The sequence below is a fragment of the Schistocerca piceifrons genome, chromosome 7 (assembly GCF_021461385.2).
Source record: "Schistocerca piceifrons isolate TAMUIC-IGC-003096 chromosome 7, iqSchPice1.1, whole genome shotgun sequence".
Taxonomy (NCBI): Eukaryota; Metazoa; Arthropoda; class Insecta; order Orthoptera; family Acrididae; genus Schistocerca; species Schistocerca piceifrons.
This window is the reverse complement of record NC_060144.1, coordinates 273,476,445-273,496,831: the sequence shown is the minus strand read 5'-3', so window position 1 is coordinate 273,496,831 and position 20,387 is coordinate 273,476,445. Positions and strand designations below refer to the sequence as shown.

At 40.0% G+C, this 20,387-nt stretch overlaps 1 protein-coding gene across 1 annotated transcript in view; it reads left to right on the top strand.

The window, feature by feature from the left end:
- Window positions 1-10,580, top strand: part of LOC124805166 (cytochrome P450 6l1-like) — a 169,149-nt gene extending 158,569 nt beyond the window's left edge. Inside the window, exon 8 of the mRNA XM_047265648.1 lies at window positions 9,758-10,580. Within this exon, the coding sequence (XP_047121604.1) occupies window positions 9,758-9,930 (173 nt within the window). The 3' untranslated portion in view covers window positions 9,931-10,580. The remainder of the gene's footprint in view (window positions 1-9,757) is intronic.
- The last annotated feature ends 9,807 nt before the right edge of the window (window positions 10,581-20,387 follow it).

Here is a 20,387-nt window from a genome sequence, read left to right as displayed (position 1 = left end):
TTGTGAATACGTTTAGTAGTAAAGAGGTACTAAATTAAATGTCGCAGTTTTTGACGCATCTCAGTATTTGACTTCATATCTCCTGAACTATGCGCCGTACAGTGATCTATTTTTGTAAGTACATTCAGCGACATATATGGATACAGTCTTCGAAATTTTTTGCGAATCGAGTTAGTAGTAAAGAAGTAATAAATCAAACGTCATTCGCCATGCGGGAATTTTTTGATGCATCTCACTCTTTATGACGTTTCTCCTAAACTATGTGTCGTACAGTGATTTCATTTTGCAGTTACGTCTGTTGGGTATGTAGCAACAGTTTGAAAAATGTGTCGTGAATACCATTAGTAGTAAAGAAGTAATAAATTAAAACGTCATGCGTGATGTGACAATTTACGATTACTGCGTGAACAATGAAAATGAAGCAAGCGACAAACGTTTTTCATTTCATCATTTTGTGAGAGTTGTCACCGAGAAAAAGTTTTGTAAAGGTTTGCAATTACGTGTGAAGTTCGTTGCAAGTAACTATATGCTCTCTTACTCAAATATTGGATGAGTTAACATGGGAATTCACGCTTAATGTGCTGTCCTACGTTTTCACCCGTACCCTAACCCCTTTGATAGATAGGTGGTTGCTACCTTCACAGCGATTCTTTCGAAACAGTATGTGGTGTGTGTACCAAGTTTGGTTGAAATCAGTCCAGTGGTTTAGGAAGACATGGGGAACATAGATACATGTGTACACCCATTTTTGTCGTATGTGTGGCTATGGATTCCATGTTAGATATTTGTTTGCGTAGAAGAATTCCATCTATCAAACTGTAATGAAGTATCTTTTCATTCCTCATGTGGAATATATTCTTAGATATTTAATTAGCTTCTTCCTAGATAACATTTTAACCCTATGTATTTGTACATTGTGTAACATTAAAAATTTTGTGTATTTTTATGTTACTAAAATTTAATTTTCCTTACAGAGATTCTTAAACCTATTCTATTAGCTATTTTTTCCAAGAGATAGTTTTATATTTAATGCACCTGCTAGATTTTCAGGTAACAGAGCAAACTCATTCACAAATTTCATGTAATTTACTTCACTATGTTATTTTGTTTTTACACATTTCATTGGTGACATTTCATATTCTTTTAATTTCTAATTCTAAATTCTTGCCATTGCTTCTAATATATTGTTGAATAGGACTTGAGAGAAGTGGCCATCATGCCTTATACCTGTATATGTTTTAAAGAGCTTAGAGATTTCTCCCATAAATTTTAAATATATTGCTATGGCTGTATTAATAATCAATATTAGATTTGTAAATTTAAAGCTGATGCCAAGCTCTCGGATATTTTGTTTATTGTTTCACATATCAAAGATGAAATGGTTTCTTGAAATCCACAAATGACTGAACGATATTCTTAGTATTCAGTTGTTTGTGAAACCTACTTCTAATTTACATCTGCCAAAATTAGGAACCACCTTTTTAAATCATTCATTTAAATTTTTTGTTAAGAGTTTCCTGTGCAGCATTCATCAGAATTTTTTAAAGTATTTTACAGGCAACTGATAGAAGGCTTATTCCTCAATAGTTACTGATGCCTTGTGATTACTTTTCTTGTGCAATGGGGTTACCAAGATGACTTTCTTCTCTTTGTGGATCATTTCTGATGTCTAAATTCTTTTGGAAACTATTTTCAAATATTTTGTGATGTTTGATTGTGACAATTTCGAAAGTTTATCTGTTACAGAATCTTCACAAAATGTTTTGCTTTTTTCAGAATTGTAATTGTTGTGTCTGGCCAACTGAGCGTTTATCAAAATCTTTTACAAGTATTTCACATTTTTCGATATTATTAAGGCTCTCGCACGTGTTTTGTCTTTGAATCAAACAAATTATTCTTTGTAGCCCTTTAAAATTATTCTTGAGTCTTCTTATTCTGGAACGCTAACGTATCTTTCCCGAGGTCGACTTTCACCACTCTTATTATTCTAGAATATTGTTGGTATTGTCGTCTTCAGTCAGAAGACTGATTTGATGCAGCTTTACACGCTAGTCTAATCTGCGTAAGGGTTTTCATCTATGCATGACTACTGCAAATTACACTGCCCAACAAAAAATCTGAAGCATCAAGAAGACTTGCCAAGATGTCAATGTAACTTCTTTGACATTGGCGAGTATGTAAATGATTGGAGACAAAGTTGTCTGTGACAGATCGAAAATTCACTAGATTGCATTACTGGTGTTCGTGTTTATTGTTGTTACTAGGCCTGGTAGGACGAGTAAGGGGCGCAAACAGCATCAAACGTTGAGTGATCACTGTGGATGGCGGCTCATATGAGACAGCGTTATCAACAACTGACAGTGTTTGGTAGGAACCTCATTGTGGGGTTCCATTTGCCCAGCTGGTCGAATCGTGCAATATTAGGATTTGAGTAGAATTGGAACGTGACAGTGTCCTGATGGTGGAATGCAAAAAAATGCTGCAAATGGCTCTGAGCACTATGGGACTCAACATCTTAGGTCATAAGTCCCCCAGAACTTCGAACTGCTTAAACCTAACCAACCCAAGGACATCACACACACCCATGCCCGAGGCAGGATTCGAACCTGCGACCGTAGCAGCCTCGCGGTTCCGGACTGCAGTGCCAGAACTGCTCGGCCACCGCGGCCGGCGGTGGAATGCATGGGAACATGAGGGTGGGCACGCTCATCGTCAGAATTCTGATCGATCAAGTCTGCCCATCGCAAGGGAGGATCGCCGTATTATGCACCAGGTACGTCGCAGCGACTTGGCGTATGAGCCTGCCTTTCAAGAAGAAGTAGTAGACTCTCTGCAAAATTCTGTGTCATCCCTGACCATTGGTCAGAGACTAAGTGCCGCCAGACTAGAGAATGACCGTACCATCCATTGGCTGCCGTTATCACCCAAGAGGAACAGCTGCATTTGGAGTGGTACCATGACTGGGAAGCAGGCACTGCTGACGAATGGCGTATTGTTTTCAGCGACGAATTGTGATTCGGCAGTACCATGGGTGACCATCGTTGGTGCCTATGATGGCGATCTGGGGAGAGGTCCCATTCTTCCAATTTTTTGGAGAGGCACAGTGGTGTTAATCCTGGGCTCATGATTTGGGAAGACATCGGGTATGATTTTATGTCACGGCTCGTTGGGAATGAGAGAACTCTGAGAGCATAACGTCTTGTCACTGACATCCTCATGCGATCCACCTCAAGTAACTGTATGTTGGAGCCATGTTTCAACGGGACAAGGACGTCCACACGTGTCATGTGTCTATGGAATGGTGTTGTTGAGTAACTCTCGTGGCCAGCAAGAGTGTGTGTGGAACTAGTTTGGACATGAACTCCATCTCGGTAACAGTATTCAGCAGATCGAGGACCAGTTACAACACTTGGAGGCCAGCTTGCCTCGATAGAGGATGCTACGTGTTTATGAGATTCTTCCCATTGGAATAGGAACATGGATGCAGTCCGGAGAGAGTGCAACATCATACTCGTGCTGCCAAGTTCTTTGTAAATCTGACTTGGTTTTGTAATCACTGAAATAACATCACATACCCTGTCAACGCAGTAAGTTTCATTTCGTTTCCTCCTTCCTTTCTGGGTACTTCCCTTTTTTGTCAGGCAGTGTACATCCTTTTTAATCTTTCTTACCTGTATCTATAATTTTTACACCCTACACTTCCTCCAGTTACCAAACTGACGATTCTTTGATTCCTCAGGATGTGTCCTACCAACCGATCCCTTCTTTTAGTTAAGTTCTGTCAGGAATTTAATTTTTCCCCAGTTTGAATCACAGCCTGTTCATTAGTTATTCGATATCTCCATCTAATTTGCAACGTCCTCCTGTAGCAGCACATTTGAAAACTTCCATTCTTATCTTGTTTCAACTGCTTATCATGCACAATTCACTTCCATATAAGGCTACACTCCATACGAATACTGGGTTGGTGCATAAATTCGTAGCTTTTTCCATACGTTTAATAAGCACAAGTGGTACACATAGCTGAGACGTCGTCATCAATAATACTGGGTGATCAAAAAGTCAGTATAAATTTGAAACATTAATAAACGACGGAATAATGTAGACAGAGAGGTAAAAATTGACACACACGCTTGGAATGACATTGGGTTTTATTAGAACAAAAAAAAAAAAAAAAAGAAAGAAAAAGTTCACAAAATGTCCGACAGATGGCGCTGGACAGCAAAACTTCTACCGTGACCATTGAGAGGTACGCCGATATCTTACAGAATCGCATCATCCCCAGCCAGGCTAATAAACACTGCTGGAACGTACGATGTTTATGCAGGATGGCGCTCCACTCCATATTGCTAGAGGCGTGAAAGATCTCTTGCGCGCGTCGTTTGCTGATGATCGTGTGCTCAGCCGCCACTTTCGTCATGCTTGGCCTCTCAGGTCCCCAAACCTCAGTCCGCGCGATTATTGGCTTTGGGGTTACCTGAAGTCGCAAGTGTATCGTGATCGACCGACATCTCTAGGGATTCTGAAAGACAACATCCGATGCCAATGCCTCACCATAACTCCGGACATGCTTTACAGTGCTGTTCACAACATTATTCCTCGACTACAGCTATTGTTGACGAATGATGGTGGACATATTGAGCATTTCCTGTAAAGAACATCATCTTTGCTTTGTCTTACTTTATTATGCTAATTATTGCTATTCTGATCAGATGAAGCGCCATCTGTCGGACATTTTTTGAACTTTTGTATTTTTTTGGTTCTAATAAAACCCCGTATCATTCCAAGCATGTGCGTCAATTTGTACCCCTCTATCTACATTATTCCGTGATTTATTCAGTTTTCAAATTTATACTGACTTTTTGATCACCCGGTATATTCTCCTTCTCTATTTAGAACAGTCTGCCACAATCGTAGAAATCACGTGGTTTTGAGACGAAGAACTTGTCGAGCCATGTTCGGAAGGCATTTTCATCCGGAAAGGAAGCTCCTGCAATGTTGTTCGTTACGGAGCGGAAAAGATGAAAAACTGAGGGCGCAAGGTCAGGTGAATAAGGTGGCTGTGGAATGACTTCAGAACCCAACTTCTGTATGTTGTTTTTTGTCAGTCTAGCAGAAAGCAGGGAGCCAGTATCGTGAAATAACGTCACTCAGTCCTACTGCCCATTGTTCCTGGAGTTCGTCTACAAGACGTCTCAGTTGTTGACAATAAATGTCAGCAGTGATGGTTACACCTCGGAGAAGCAATTCGCATTACACTACTCTGTCGCTGTTTCACCAAATGCATGGCACTATCTTTTGTGAATGCGTGCAGGTCTTTGTACGGGGAGTTGTTGCTTTCTTTGGGCCCAGCCACTCCTTTCTTTTCCTTACGTTTGCATAATGACAGTGTTTCTCGTCACCAGTAACCATACAGGATAGGAATGGTCGGTGTTGTCCACGAGCCAATTGATCAGGTGCAAGCAGAGCTGCACATATGGCCACCCGCCGAGTTTTGTCATTTTGGCTTAGCGTTTGTGGTATCCATACCCCTTCAGTGCATACAAACGTCGTACGTTGGTAGAAAGATCAGAGTTTATCACATTTGCCAGGTGTCGAGTACACTGAAGTGTATCATTGTGGATTAATGCGTTTGAAAAATCATCAAACTGCGAATGTCTGCTTGAAACGGGGGAGTTACTATTGTCTACAAGATTCACCTTAAAACGTGCTTGCCGTGCTTTATCCATAGAGTAAATATCTCTGGAGTGAGCATTCACATGCGCAGAACTGATTTTGTGTTGTCAACATACATTGCCGGCCTGGTCACGTGTTCTCGGGACGTCGCGTGTTTGTCCGTATAGCGCCCTGTATATTTCGAATGTCACTACATCCCTAGTACAGACGGATTCTTTTCGAACGTGTCGTGGATTATTTATATGTGATGCGCAGACATTTTAGCAGTATCCATTTGATACCGGGAATAAACCAGCTACCTAACTTTTAAGGGCAAGTGATACTGCATTCTGCTTCTTTGCGATAGGTATCACAGTTCAGATGCACTCGATTTTTGGTAGTTTTCGTTATGATACGGCACTTTATAGTATTACAGAGTCTGACGTACATTTTTGCAGTGATAGTCTTGCAAAACGACTTGACAGTACGCTAGTACTTTTGCAAGTGTTCGAAAAACACCGAATTTGCCACACATTAGCGATTATATCCCTACTAATTCGTCCTTTCTTTCTGCTATTTCTGCGTATTTATTTTCTCGTTTTTGCGACCTAAAGCACAATTTTTCTTACTGGTGACACTTTGAAGTATTTATTTAACGCATTTTACGTACTTTCTCTCAGTTTATTAAATAAATAGTAGACTGCGTAATCTATATACATAATCGACATGTCACTGAAATGCATGGAGGATAGTATTTGCTGAAACAACTAACCATTCCCTTTCCTGTTCCATTAGCAAATTTACGAGAGGAAGCGATTGGTTGTAAGCTTTTGTACGATCCGTTATATCTATTATATAGTCATAAAATCGTAGAAAAATAGGTCTACAGAATCACGCCTTAATTATAATACGTCTCGAAATTTTTAAACATATACAGTGTATCTTAATAATATAACAATAATTAGAGCTACATGGTATGTACTCATGTAATGTTACTATCCCTCTTTTCACATATTTTTCTTTGCATCCGTAGCGACAACAGTAATTCACCATCGCTATTACACTATCAACAAACGGTGAAACACAACAAAAACTCTTGATATTACAAACTTCAAACGCTGCAGAAGGCACACACGCACAGCGAAGTCCCGAAAACACGTGGCAATCCTGGTTTAATGTTGACAACATGCGCAGAACGCAATGCTCACTCCAGAGATATTTACTCTATGGCTTTATCCAAAGGCATTGTCCCCATACAGGGCGGAAATGTTTCTGGTTACCTCTGCTGCTGTCACCCCTCTATTGAAGTCAAATAGGAGAATAGGTCGGAAATGTTCCGATTTTGCCACTTGACACTTCATTTTCCAACACCCAAGCTCTACTGCCAACTCCAAATGAAAAAATGACAACATACAAACTCAAATAGCAATAGTGAATCACAAATAAAAAGTGACAATCGATAAATAAACCCATAGCAGTCGGAATACCAACATGCAAAACAAAAACGCTACGTACGGTAGTGTAACGACGCGTATGACTCAATGATTTTTGTTTGAAATATGACCATGTGCAGACTTCGTAACCTACGTCGTTTACAAAACACTTCAAAAAAATTATTTAAGTTCTTTTAAAGTTCTCTATAAAAGATTCTTGAGCGAAACTAATTAAAACACCTTCAGTTGAGTCATTTGTGTCAAACTACGTCACTCAGTCCAACTGGTTTGCGCAAACTTTTGAAATGTAGATGTCGTTCGTTTCTTCTAGGAAATTACATTCTTGCAAGTTATCTTATTTTTCCCATATTAAAATCAGACTGTAAAACCTTTAAGATTCAAAAATCGAAATCAAACTCTTCTGAAAATCAATATCTTGGAAAAATTCAGTAATAATTCTTCCTCAATATAACTCTTCATAAATAATTCTCGAACACGTATTTAAGCTTTAGAGCATACATTGTTTTATTGTCTTCGTATATGCTACATACATATGTGAACATCAGACTCGACAAAATAGAACTGAACAAAGTACAACATGAACTAAACATTCTGTGACATCATTACAATGGAAAATTACAAATTTTTATTTATTTGAATGTTGGCGGTTCGACGCAACAACCCGGTCACAGTTTCTTCGGCTGCTCTTTGGCCGTTGACCCGCGACGTCTAGTGGCCAGCAATTTTCTTTCTGGTTCCGGCAGTGAAGATGCTGTTTCCGCGAGTTGCGCTGCTCTCTCCAAACATGAAACATACAAAACTTTAAATATTTTACAAACATAACAAAATATTACAAATACATAAACAAAACACTAAATTAAACTTCTATTTACCTGCAAACTGAGCTGATCCTTGTGGATGGGTGACGCTTTAATTTCGCGTCCCATTACATACCCCACCCACAAGTTCAGTTTGGCAGGAATTAACCGAAAATAAAACTTCTCGTATATGCAATATTAACTGTTAGGTAATAAAAGCTTCAAACATTTTTCTTACATTTTACGTAGTCTAATGTCTTTGCTTTTAGATAGATTTATCCTTTTATGACTTTAAAGAAATAATGTCATGAATGTTTGTGACTATTTGTCAGTTACTTTTTAGTCGTTTTTATTGTTGTTCTTCGTAGCTGAATATATGGAGATTACTCTTTTCCACTTAATAGTTGCTAGTAAATAATGATTTAGCACGTTCCTTGACGTTATTACATTAGGATAGAGCGTTCAAACATCGTTCCTTTCCATAATTCTTTGTTTATACTTTGTTTATGCATGAGGTCAAGAATAAATCAAGAAAACTTTCTTTAGAAACTCGGCATGGTTTTCTCTACCTTCGGACACTCTTATTAGGTAATAGCAATTTATTTAGGAGAAACAAGAGAGAGAGCCCCGTTTGGTGTGTTCTATACTAACACCGTTACCAATCTCTATTAAAGGCACTCTGCTATGTCCTCGTGAGCATTATAGCTCTGGACGCCCATGGTCCCTAAAACCATTAACCATCCCCTTTGATTCCTACTATCCGAGTAAATACAAAATTATACAAAATTCCTTCTGACCTAATAACAAAATTTTTTCCATACAAACCCTTTTTAGTTATCTTTCCTTTCTTGAAGTACCGGTAGATTATTGTTGAGCCCTTGTGTAAACTTTTTGTCATTTCCTTAAAATAATACGTCCCTATCACAAAAAAGTTGCATGAATAAACCACGAACACTCATCCATATGTAACATAAACTAAATATTAACTTCTTTAGGAATGAAGGGTTTAATTTGATCAACACTACATTAACCTTTAATTACACCTGACGAAGAGGTTCCATAAGATGTACAACCTTATCGACAACATATGCACCTTCAAAGGTAAAGAAAAATTTCCTAAATTCCTTATTAATTTTCGAACTTTTAGGATGAAATCGTACTAATATAAGGTCTCCTGCTTGAAATGTGGGTTCAATAGCATGTTGATTACAACTTTTAAGTCTCCGTTCAGGTTTCTTATCAATCTGTTAGCGAATTTTGTCGCTTGAAATGCATTGTTGGGTCTCATTTTCTGGTGGCCAAGGTAAAGCAGCTAGTAAAGGCTCTCCTATAATTCGTTTGCCTAAAATTTCTATAGGTGATAACCCTGTCGTTAGATGAGTCATTCGTTTACTAATTTTCGAATTCAGGCATTAGTTTGGGCCACCGAGTTGCGCTGCTCTCTCCAAACATGAAACATACAAAACAAAAATACAAAACTTTAAATGTTTTCCAAACATAAAATATTACAAATACATAAACAAAACACTAAATTAAACTTATATTTACCTGCAAACTGAGCTGATCCTTGTGGATGGGTGACGCTTTAATTTCGCGTCCCATTACAGTACCTATGCACGAATCTAATATGGTCAGAAAAGACTTTCTAAAAGTTGTATCGTATACCACGTTAATAAATTTCTCTGCTTCAGAAACGCTTTTCTGATTATTACCAGTCTGCATTTTGTATCCTCTCTACTTTTGGGTAGGTCAGTCTAATTCTGATCCTCATGAGTTTACTGATGAGAGACTGAAGCTGAGACGAATGGCTTGTCGTATTGTCGGTCTGGGCACGGCCTCTGGTGTTGGCAGGCATGCGGCTGGGCCTGCTGGCGGTGAAGCTGTGCGTGGCGCGCGTCGTCAGCTCGCTGCGCGTCTCGCTGGCGCCGGACACTCCGCAGCTGCGGACGAGTGCCCTCTCGCTCCTGCTCAGCCCGGTGGGAGGCGTGCCGCTCATCTTCACGCCGCTCCGCGACCAGCCCTGACCGCCTCCAGGAGCCTGCGGCATCGGCCACACCACCTACAACTTGCGGCCACTGCAGAGCATTCGTCAGAGGTCGCCGCCGATTCCGGCAGCGTCGGTGACGGACTCACCTGGCTCACAGTCCAGGGGAAACCTTTTCTGACTTTCATAATTGACAGTACGTCTCAGGAAACTGTGATCTCCGTTGGTACAATGAATGAGAAACACCGTCTATCTTTGCTTATTAATGATGATTGTTTTCGATCTGACAACCGGATCCTCTTCAGATCTAAATTGGGAAAAGGAATAGTAAGGTGTGTTAATATAACAACTATGTGAGTGTAACACTATAAATGACATCGAGAATGATACTACAAATAACAAAAAACCACCGCGAATATATTCCTACCTTGCACTACAAGGTGCAGTTTGTCAGTCGTGCTATGAATGTAAAATAAAAATACATAAAAGAGACACAAAAAGCAAGGGGGAAGGCTACATAGTCAGCCACGTGTCATGTGCACCCTCACACCATTGACCAGCACATTGTTTCAGTGCAAAGATTATTCTTCCAATATAAAATAAATTATTAAAATCGAAAATATTTCAACTTAATAGACGTCAATATGAATGATGCGTTACAAGATAAAACTAAAAATACAAATGTCACTCAATTTAGTACGGCATGTGTGTATCCTAGTGGCCAATCTATGTTCTCCCACACTATCCTTGCCTAATCCTTATAGTGTGCTACCACTCACTGGCACAGATCGACAGGTATAATATGCCTACTGTTATCTGGTTTTAAAAGGTTAACGTTTATGCACAAAGGAATTTATGTCTCTACCTGTTATTGAATCTGACTGTAACGATATTTACTTAAAGCTTCTGCAACATGAAAACTACTGACATCCCTAAACCATCTTCTTCCTCTGCAAAAGATGACTGCACGTGTCCAATAAAACTGAATTCTCTGTCATCTCGAGATGTGGTGTCGCTGCGACGGAATGCATCGATTCTTTCTAGAGATAATTTTGTAGGAAAACAGCTTGCTGAAATAAGAGAGAGACCTACACTCATTCCTTCCGTATTATCTGTTATTACTTCCACTGTTATAACAAACAAGAACTGTTATCTTACAGTGTGATTACCTATTGCAACGACAATACTCACCAAGTTACACTGTGTCAAAATTAAACTCGTGCGAGTATTCTTATATTCGATATTCAGCACCGCCTTCCATCCTTATTATTCTGTCTCAATACGGTTTATTATCTGGTTCTTCACAGGGGTCTACATCTCTGTCCTGTCCTGTCCTGTCCGCATCTGCCTCTGCCTTTACTCTCCCTGAGCTTCCTTACAGTCACCTCCAGGGATATATCTTTCTGACTACGCTCTGGGTTACATCCGTAAGTCACATTTGCCACTTGCCATTACACCATATGTCTTCACATGATTTGACGATCAAAGCAATATTCTTTTAAGGATTTCGTATCATGAGTGGCGCTTTGCTCCAATCAAACTACTAAACCCTCTAGGTTTGGAATTGAGGGTTATTTTATCTCTTACCTTATATCTACGAACCGTAAATGTTAGTCACTGTAGATACTGCCATCTCGTATCCTCTAGATAGGAGGTAGCATCACAACTGAAGCCAAATATCTCGGATCAAAAAGCAGCCTGAAAAAATCTCAGCTTTTCAAATTTTGGCTAATAATCCATACTATTGTCCTACACATGGCGTAGTTCACTGCTTGAACGATGTGATACATACATGAAATGGTGATCTTTGACGAATCACTGTCCAGAAAAATGGGTCTATTCTATAATTATACTTTGATCTTCCACATTGGCATCTTAAACGAAATGTAACATAAGTATATGTCTACCGTGTAAGTATTGGAGCTCTGAGAGAGAGAGCTCGAATGGTCCATTGTTCTCCTTATGGAAAGAAACTGGCCACTTCTTCTTGCATCCTTATGTAAACAACTGATTGTACTTCACGATCCAAAAGGAAGCGAAGTGGAGACATGTGCTCTTAATTATATTTATGCAACTCTAATTTACGACCAAACGCTTTTAGTCTAATCTTCATGACTATAATTCTTGCCCCTCTATAATAACATGACTGTCACATACTTTTAGCATCATCTTAAGGACCATAATTTATGATTCAAAAGGGGTGCCACCCCACTCTGAACAGTCCACGTGTTTCTAACACTTGCATGAGTCTAATCTTAATTACGAAGGTCACTCCAAAAGAAATGCACACTATTTTTTAAAATCCATCTTTTATTCTAAATGTTTGAAAGTTTTACACTGTGTAGATACATTCTTTAGGAACAATATTCTCATTTCTCCACATAATTTCCATCCCTATCAACTGCCTTACGCCATCTTGGAACCAGCGCCTGTATACCCGCACTGTAAAATTCTGGACCAACCAGTTGGAGCCACTGTTTGGCAGCGTGCACAAGGCAATCATCATCTTCAAACGTTGTTCCACGAAGAGAGTCTTTCAGTTTCCCAAAGAGATGATAGTCACATGGAGCCAGGTCGGGACTAAGGCGGGTGTTTCAGTGTTGTCCATCCGAGTTTTGTGATCGCTTCCATGGTTTTTTGACTGACATGTGGCCGCGCATAATCGTGCAACAGCAAGACATCATGCTTTTGCCGATGTGGTCGAACACGACTCAGTCGAGCTTGAAGTTTCTTCACTGTCGTCACATACGCATCAGAATTTGTGGTGGTTCCACCTGGCATGATGTCCACAAGCAAGAGTCCTTCAGAATCGAAAAACACCATAATCATAACTTTTCCAGCAGAAGGTGTGGTTTTGAATTTTTTTTTTCCTTGGGTGAATTTGCATGATGCCATTCCATTGATTGCCTCTTCGTCTTTGGTGACAAATGATGGAGCCATGTTTCATCACCCGTCACAATTCTTCAAAGAAATTCATCTCCTCCATTCTCGTACTGTTCTAAAAGTTCGCTGCATACCGTTTTTCTTGTTTCTTTGTGAGCCACTGTCAACATCCTGGGAACCAACCTGGCACAAACCTTTTTTAACGCCAACACTTTCAGTATTCTGCCAACACTTCCTTCCCCTATTGCAACGTAGAATGACAATTCGTTCACTGTGATGCGTCTGTCAGCAGTCACCAACTCGTTAACTCTATACACATTGTCTGCTGGAGTGTATGCAGTACGAGGCCTACCGCTGTGAGGACAATCCTCAATATTGCCGTACCTGCTTTCTTCACGTAACCTGCTTGCCTACCGACTAACTGTACTGCGATCGACAGCAGCATCTCCATACACCTTTTTCAATCTCATGTGGATGTTTCCCACTGTCTCGTTTTCACAGCCCAAGAATTCTATGACAGCACGTTGCTTCTGACGAACGTCAAGTGTAGCAGCCATCTTGAACACATGCTGTGACGGCGCCACTCACGGGAACAGGTTGGACTAAGTTTGAAAACAAGCGGGAAGGATGTATCTTCACATTCGAAAACTTTCACACATGCAGAATGAAAATTGTATTTTTACAAAAATAGTGTGCACTTTTTTTGGAGTGACACTTGTACCATAATTTATGAACCAAAAAATGCCCATCTGCTTTCTCTAGTCTAGGGGCTTTATCCTGCTGTGGGATTTAACCCCTTCTCCGACCACCATAGCGGTATGGTAGCCACCATGATAAGATGGGCTCTTCGTTTCTGCTCTTATGTTGGTCAATCACCATGAAGCAGCGGAGATTAGCCACCACCCCCAGACAACACTTAGGCAACATATGCAATTACGTTTATATTTTTTTCAGGAGACTATTGTGGCCAGTGGATTTTTCTACGAGTGCTCCAATGTATGAGCAACTGCCATCGCTGTTTGCAGTTTATGGTATAACACCCCACCCATCACTTATCTGGTTCTGGTGTGTGTTCACCCCAGCTAATGGACTATCAGATTAACAGAGAGTGCAAAACTGCCGCAATATCGGATAACGCAAAGAAAGTAATATGGCCCTGTGACTCCTGATTGAACTGTGGTGGCAGTGTTGACATTAATTGATTCAGAATTGATCCCTTTTAATTAAAAAGGGATGCACATTGATGTTATATTCAGCTATAGAACACCAGATGCAAATGTTGAACATAAAATTAATTAAGAAAGTGATTTGGAATTTCAGCTACTTGATTGAAAACAGATGCAGTTGATTAGCACAAATTAATTTTAACTCACGACCTTCAATCATCACATTACATGACTCTCCTAACAGGCAGTGGGAATAAATTGCGTTTACGTGGAGTAGAACACGATAAATCAAAATTAATTCCTATCAACCGATGCAGGCGTAATGCGAAATGCGAGAAGAATTCTACAATACACGGCCCATGAAACCCTCATGGAAACTTTGCTGGCGTGATCCAACAAATTAATCTGTGACCTAACTCAAGCCAGAGCAGACACAGTATCACCGAATTCAGTGTGGCGGAGTGTCGTCGTTGGGCGGACGTTGGCCGGCCTCGTGGTGCTGCAAGGCTGTGCTCGTCTATTCACTCCTAGCTATCTTTCTCAGTACATAGCTGAACGAAAACTTGCTATCTCCAAGCTCAATGGCTCTGTTTGCTAAGTCATAAACTGCAGAGATGCTCACTCTCTCTCAGGCAAGCTGAGTAAAGAACGCCACATCCGCACTCTAGGCAAGCAGGGAATGGAAGACCTCTATGGAGACTTCTGCCAGTCCACTCTTCGCCACAGTTTCCCCTCCAGCAAAATCACTTCCGCCAATTACAGCGCAAGACGCGTTAATTATGCGTCGCTTCCCAGCGCCGACCAATGCCTGCTCTAGGAAGTGAACAAATTCCCACAAAATTTCCCTTCCTCTCAACTTCTGCTATTTAGCTCCTCCCAGGCCACCCATCAAGGTTAGCGTCTGCACAAAACACCAATTTTTCCGGAATTCTGACTCCCAGGAGAGTACTTCAAATTCCTCAGTCCTACGTTGCCATCGAAGGCCGGCGTATTTCATTCTGTCGCTCTTCGCCTGATTTACTTCAGACTCTGTGGACCGTGAATTCAGCGTGAAGTTGCTATAGTCATGAACACGCATATTTTGGCCTCTGTTGACTAGTCCACCATAGCTTTGTGTGGCTTTCTCTCATGTTTCACTGAAAACAGGATGACGGAAATTTATCAACAGGTGTACAAGTTCTCCATCTGCTTCGCGGTACACCAGTATGTGGTCAACCACCCCCTCACTGTCACTTATCTTAAGGCAGCTGGAGGCCGTGCCACATTACTGCTTTCTCAGAGTTTGAGCCGCCCTAAGCTGCCTATTGTCACTTCCCTTCGCCACTCCCCAGCCGCTGTCAACTCTGAATACTTCCCTAGGATGAACTAGCCTCTAGTAAATCAACGCGTTTCCACAAAGTTTTCATGTCGCATGAATTACTTTAAAACCATCACCCAACATTAATTATTTCAATACCTCCATACTATCCCTCTACACGATGCATTGTGCCTTGTCAGTCATTTTTGTTCAGCCCTACTGTTCACTCAATGTGAGTTCGGTGATTTTTAATGACTTCATGTAAGGGGCATAGTTCTTGCCATCTTACAATGGGTGGCGGAGGATTTGTTACAGTTTCTTTCTCCTCTACTCAAAATACCAACTTCTCAAGATTGTCATCCAAAAACATACCTAAATAGGGAACTTTAAATGTTTAACATGGAAAACCATAGTGCATTACTTAAAAAAACACTACCAAATGCACATTTCAATGTAAGGAAACATGACCCCACATTATTAATGTGTTAAAAAATTTCCGAAACCAGAATCACATCACGTTCTGTAGGACCATATTGAGGAGAAAATCTCCAAGCCATGGAACATGTCAGTACATGAAATTACAACATAAAAGTAATAGCAGATAAAAATAAAATGTTTATGACCCCAAAAAAGTCGGTCCATAAGTTTAAGTAAACGAAATCAACAATACAACAAGAATCAGCTTAATTTTTCAACGAACGACTCGACAGAATAGAAGAAGAGACCTATGAAGAAACTCTTCACTTTCGATTTGAAAGCGCGTGGACTACTGCTAAGATTTTTGAATTGCAGTGGTAGTTTATTGAAAATGAATGCAGCAGCATACTGCACACCTTTCTGCACAAGAGTTAAGGAAGTATGATCGAAATGCAGGTTTGATTTCTGCCCAGTATTAACTGAGTGAAAGCTGCTTATTCTTGGGAATAAGCTAAAATTGTTAAAAACAAATGACTGTAAGTAATACATACATTGAGAAGACAATGTCAAAATACCCAGACTTGTTAACGGGGGTCGACAAGAGGTTCGTGAACTTACACCACTTATTGCCTGAACCACCAGTTCCTGAGCCAAAAATATCCTTTTAGAATTGGAAGAGTTACGCCAAAATATAACACCATACGACATAAGCGAATGAAAATAAGCAAAGTAGACTAATTTTCGTGTCGAACGATCACTCACTTCAGATACCGTTCAAATACTAAAAATGGCAGCATTAGTCATTGAACAAGATCTTCACTGTGGGCTTTCCACGACAGTTCACTATCTACGTGAACACCTAGAAATTTGAACTGTTCAGCTTCACTAATCATATGCTCACTCTGTGAAATTAAAATATCAGGTGTTGTTGAGTTATGTAAAAACTGAGTCTCTCTGTGACTTAGCATTAGTTTATGTTCTACAAGCCATGAACTTAGGTCATGAACTGCACTATTTTAAACTGAGCCAGTGTTGCACACAAAATCCTTTACTACCAAGCTAGTGTCATCAGCAGACAGAAATATTTTAGTTACTTGTAGCACTAGAGGGCATATCATTTATATAAATAAGGAACAGTAGTGGCCCCAACACTGGTTCCTGGGCCCCCCCCCCCCCCCACTTGACCATACCCCACGTCATAGCCATTCTCAACATCGTGAATAATGACCTTTTGCTGTCTGTTGCTAAAGTAAGAGGTGAACTAATTGTGAGCTACTCCATGTATTCCATAATGGCCCAACTTATGGAGCAATATTTTGTGACCAGCACAAGCAAACGCCTTAGTTAAATCAAAAAATATTCCTAGCGTTCGAAACCATTTGTTTAACCCATCCAGTACCTCACAGATAAAAGAGAATATAGCATTTTCGGTTGTTAAACGACTTCTAAAGCCAAACTGTCCATTTGAGAGCAAATCGTGTAATAAAAAATGATCAATTATCTTTACATACACAGCCTTTTCAATAACTTTAGCAAACACTGATGACATAAAAATAGGTCTAAGAGTGTCTACATTATCCCTTTCTCCCTTTTTATAAAACGGCTTTACTACTGAGTACTTTAGTCATTCAGCAAACTGACCATTCCTAAAAGAAAAAATTACAAATATGGCTAAATACAGGGCTAACATGTGCAGCACAGTACTTTAATATTCTGCTATGCACTCCATCATAACCATGAGAGTCCTTAGTTTTCAGTGATTTAATTACTGATTTGAGCTCCCCTTGTCTGTATCACAGAGTATTTCAGACATGAATCTCGAAAGGCAGTTGCCAAGAAAGTTATATGATTCCCTGTAGAAACTAATTTTTTATTTAATTCACCAGCAATACTCAAAATAATTGTTATATACTGTACATGTATCTGATTTATCAGTAACAGAAATATTTTTACTACAAACTGACTTTATACCACCGACCTTGTGCTGCTGACCAGACACTTCCTTCACAACTGACCGCATGGTTTTAACTTTATCCTGTGAATTAGCTATTCTATTTGCGTACCACATACTCTTTGCCTTTCTAATAACATTTTAAGAATCTTACAGTACTGTTTGTAATGGGCTCCTGTAGCTTGATTGTGACTACTTCTATCATTTTGATATTATTCCCACTTTGTTCTGCATAATACCCTTATCCCACCAGTCAGCCACCCATGCTGCCTACTACTGCTAGTACCCCATTTAGAACGCTCTAATGGAAAGAAATGTATGAGAAATGTGTTAAGGAAAGCATTGTATTTATCATCTATGTTATTGACACTATAGACATCCTGCCACACTTGTTCCTTGAAAAGTTTTAAAAAACTCTATTGCTCTTGGTTTAACTTTCCTACATAGTTTCTAATTATATATGACATTTGTTTGAGTACGAAAGCCTTTTAGTGTTAAAATTTGAGCATCATGGTCTGAAAGGCCATTCATCCTTTTACTAACAGAATGCCCATCTAGTAATGAAGAATGAATAAAAATATTGTGTATGGCTTTGCTACTGCTCCCCTGCACTCTAGTTGGAAAAAACAGTCTGCATCAGCTCATATGAATTTAGGAAATCTACGAACATCCTTTTTTGTGCACTATCATATACAAAATTTATATTGAAGTCACGACATATAACTCATTTCTGGTACTTCCTAGAAAGTGACTCAAGAACCCTCTCTAGCTTGAGCAGAAATGTTCTGAAATCAGAGTTAGTGGATCTATAAACAACAACAATTAGAAGTTTAGTTTCACTAAATTCAATTGCCCCTGCACAACATTCAAATATCTGTTCAGTGCAGTGCCGTGATATGTCTATGGACTCAAATGGAATATTGTTTTTTGCTTACATAGCCACTCCCCCACCCTACAAGGAACTGCTTGAAAAACAGCCAACTGATCTGTGTCCTGGTAAAGGAAGCCTCTGAATTGTCAAGTTATTTAAGTGGTGCTCTGGTATAGCAATAATTTCAGAGTCTACATCTATAAGGAGTTCACTATCTTTATTTTTAATACCTCATATTTTGATGAAATATGCTCATTCCTTCTCCACTTGGAAACACGACTTCCTCTGAAGGTGGACCCTTAGTTAGAGGGACTTTATTTAAGCAGGTATACCTGTCAGCTGACTTCAGTGTAAAAAAGGTGCAGCTCTAACACCAACTACTACAGGAATTTTTCCATGAGTGATCCCACCACCACCCAGTACACTGTCACCTATAAGCTTTGCCAGCCTCCCCTTCCCATACCCATTGAGGTGCAGGCCATGCCTAGTGAAACCTGACACACTGATAGACCCAACTGGAACCACTACAATGTGACCCAAGCCATCTGCCATCAGGTCTCTCCCCAGCTCCATGTTAAGACGCCTAACATCCACATTAAGATGACGCCGATCATGCTGAAACAGTTGCGTGTAATGCCCGTTAGTGCCACCGGTTTGAGTAGCTATATTTACCAGGTTACCAACTACATCATATTCCCCGTCCCTATCAAGACTGTTCATTGCTCCACCCACTATTACTACCTGATCCTCCTTCGTAAAATTCCAACATAACTTCGCTATGCTGTCAGTCACCTGAGCCAACCCTGCTCTAGGCTTCACAACGATGGTGACCTGGTTCTCATTCCCCAACACTTCCTGCAACTGCTGGCCCACTCCTCTACCATGCGAACTACCTAGCAGCAAAAATTTCTTCTTTCTGTTAGACTTTGAAACTGACCTAGGCTTCATAACTGTTGAAGAGTGCTGCATGTTCCCTACATCTGCAGCTACAAGAGGCTCCTCTCGACTGAACTCTGTTGGTCAAATCTATTGCATATACGCAAAGTATAACTATCTGAATACCTCCTCCTCCTAGCTGCATTCTTAGCTAACTGCCAGTTCGCATTCCACACCACCCTTCAACCTTATCTACCTATCTAGTTCCTTCTTTGTGCGTTGTAACTGCATCTGAAGGGCACAGATCTTACGCACCTGCTCCTCTGTCAACTTATTTCTACTACAGATTCTACATTCCGAGGAGAGGATCTCACTTGAATGCCCACTGGCTTCCCCACTGCATTCCCCCCAATGAAAATACTCTGAACAAATCCCACACTGTAACTTACTACTCACGAACCTACGATAGATCTCACACCTCTCACTCAGGGTAAAATTTTACAGTTATTGAAAAAAACTATACGTCTACGTTATCTAAGCTCAATTACACAAGCAGAACTATTCATAGGACTAACAATAGCGGTCTCGAAATTCTCTGTCTAATAAGAAAGCAACTACTTATATTAATACTACTACACCACAGTTGATACCAGTACATCATAAAATTATTAGCTAAAACCAAAAATTCAAGCGACCACTGTAACACTCAACGAAGTTAAAACACTAAATTAAAATTTTACTGAAATAGTCCATTAGAAACAATAAGGAACGTCAGCTGAAAACTAAACGACTTCAACGCACAGAAAACTTTAAAAAACACAGCAAACGAACGTTTCCAAATCCTTACTTCGCCACAAACAACACGAAACATCGCTGAAGATGAATAACTGTGTAACAGTGCACAAATAACTTTCTCAGTACTTAGCTTTATAACAGCTACAGCTGCAACTGCACGCCGCAAAGTGTAAACCTACTACTGAGGCGCGAGGCTTGGACGGACGACGAAAGCACACTCACGAATAACAGACCACTCTAG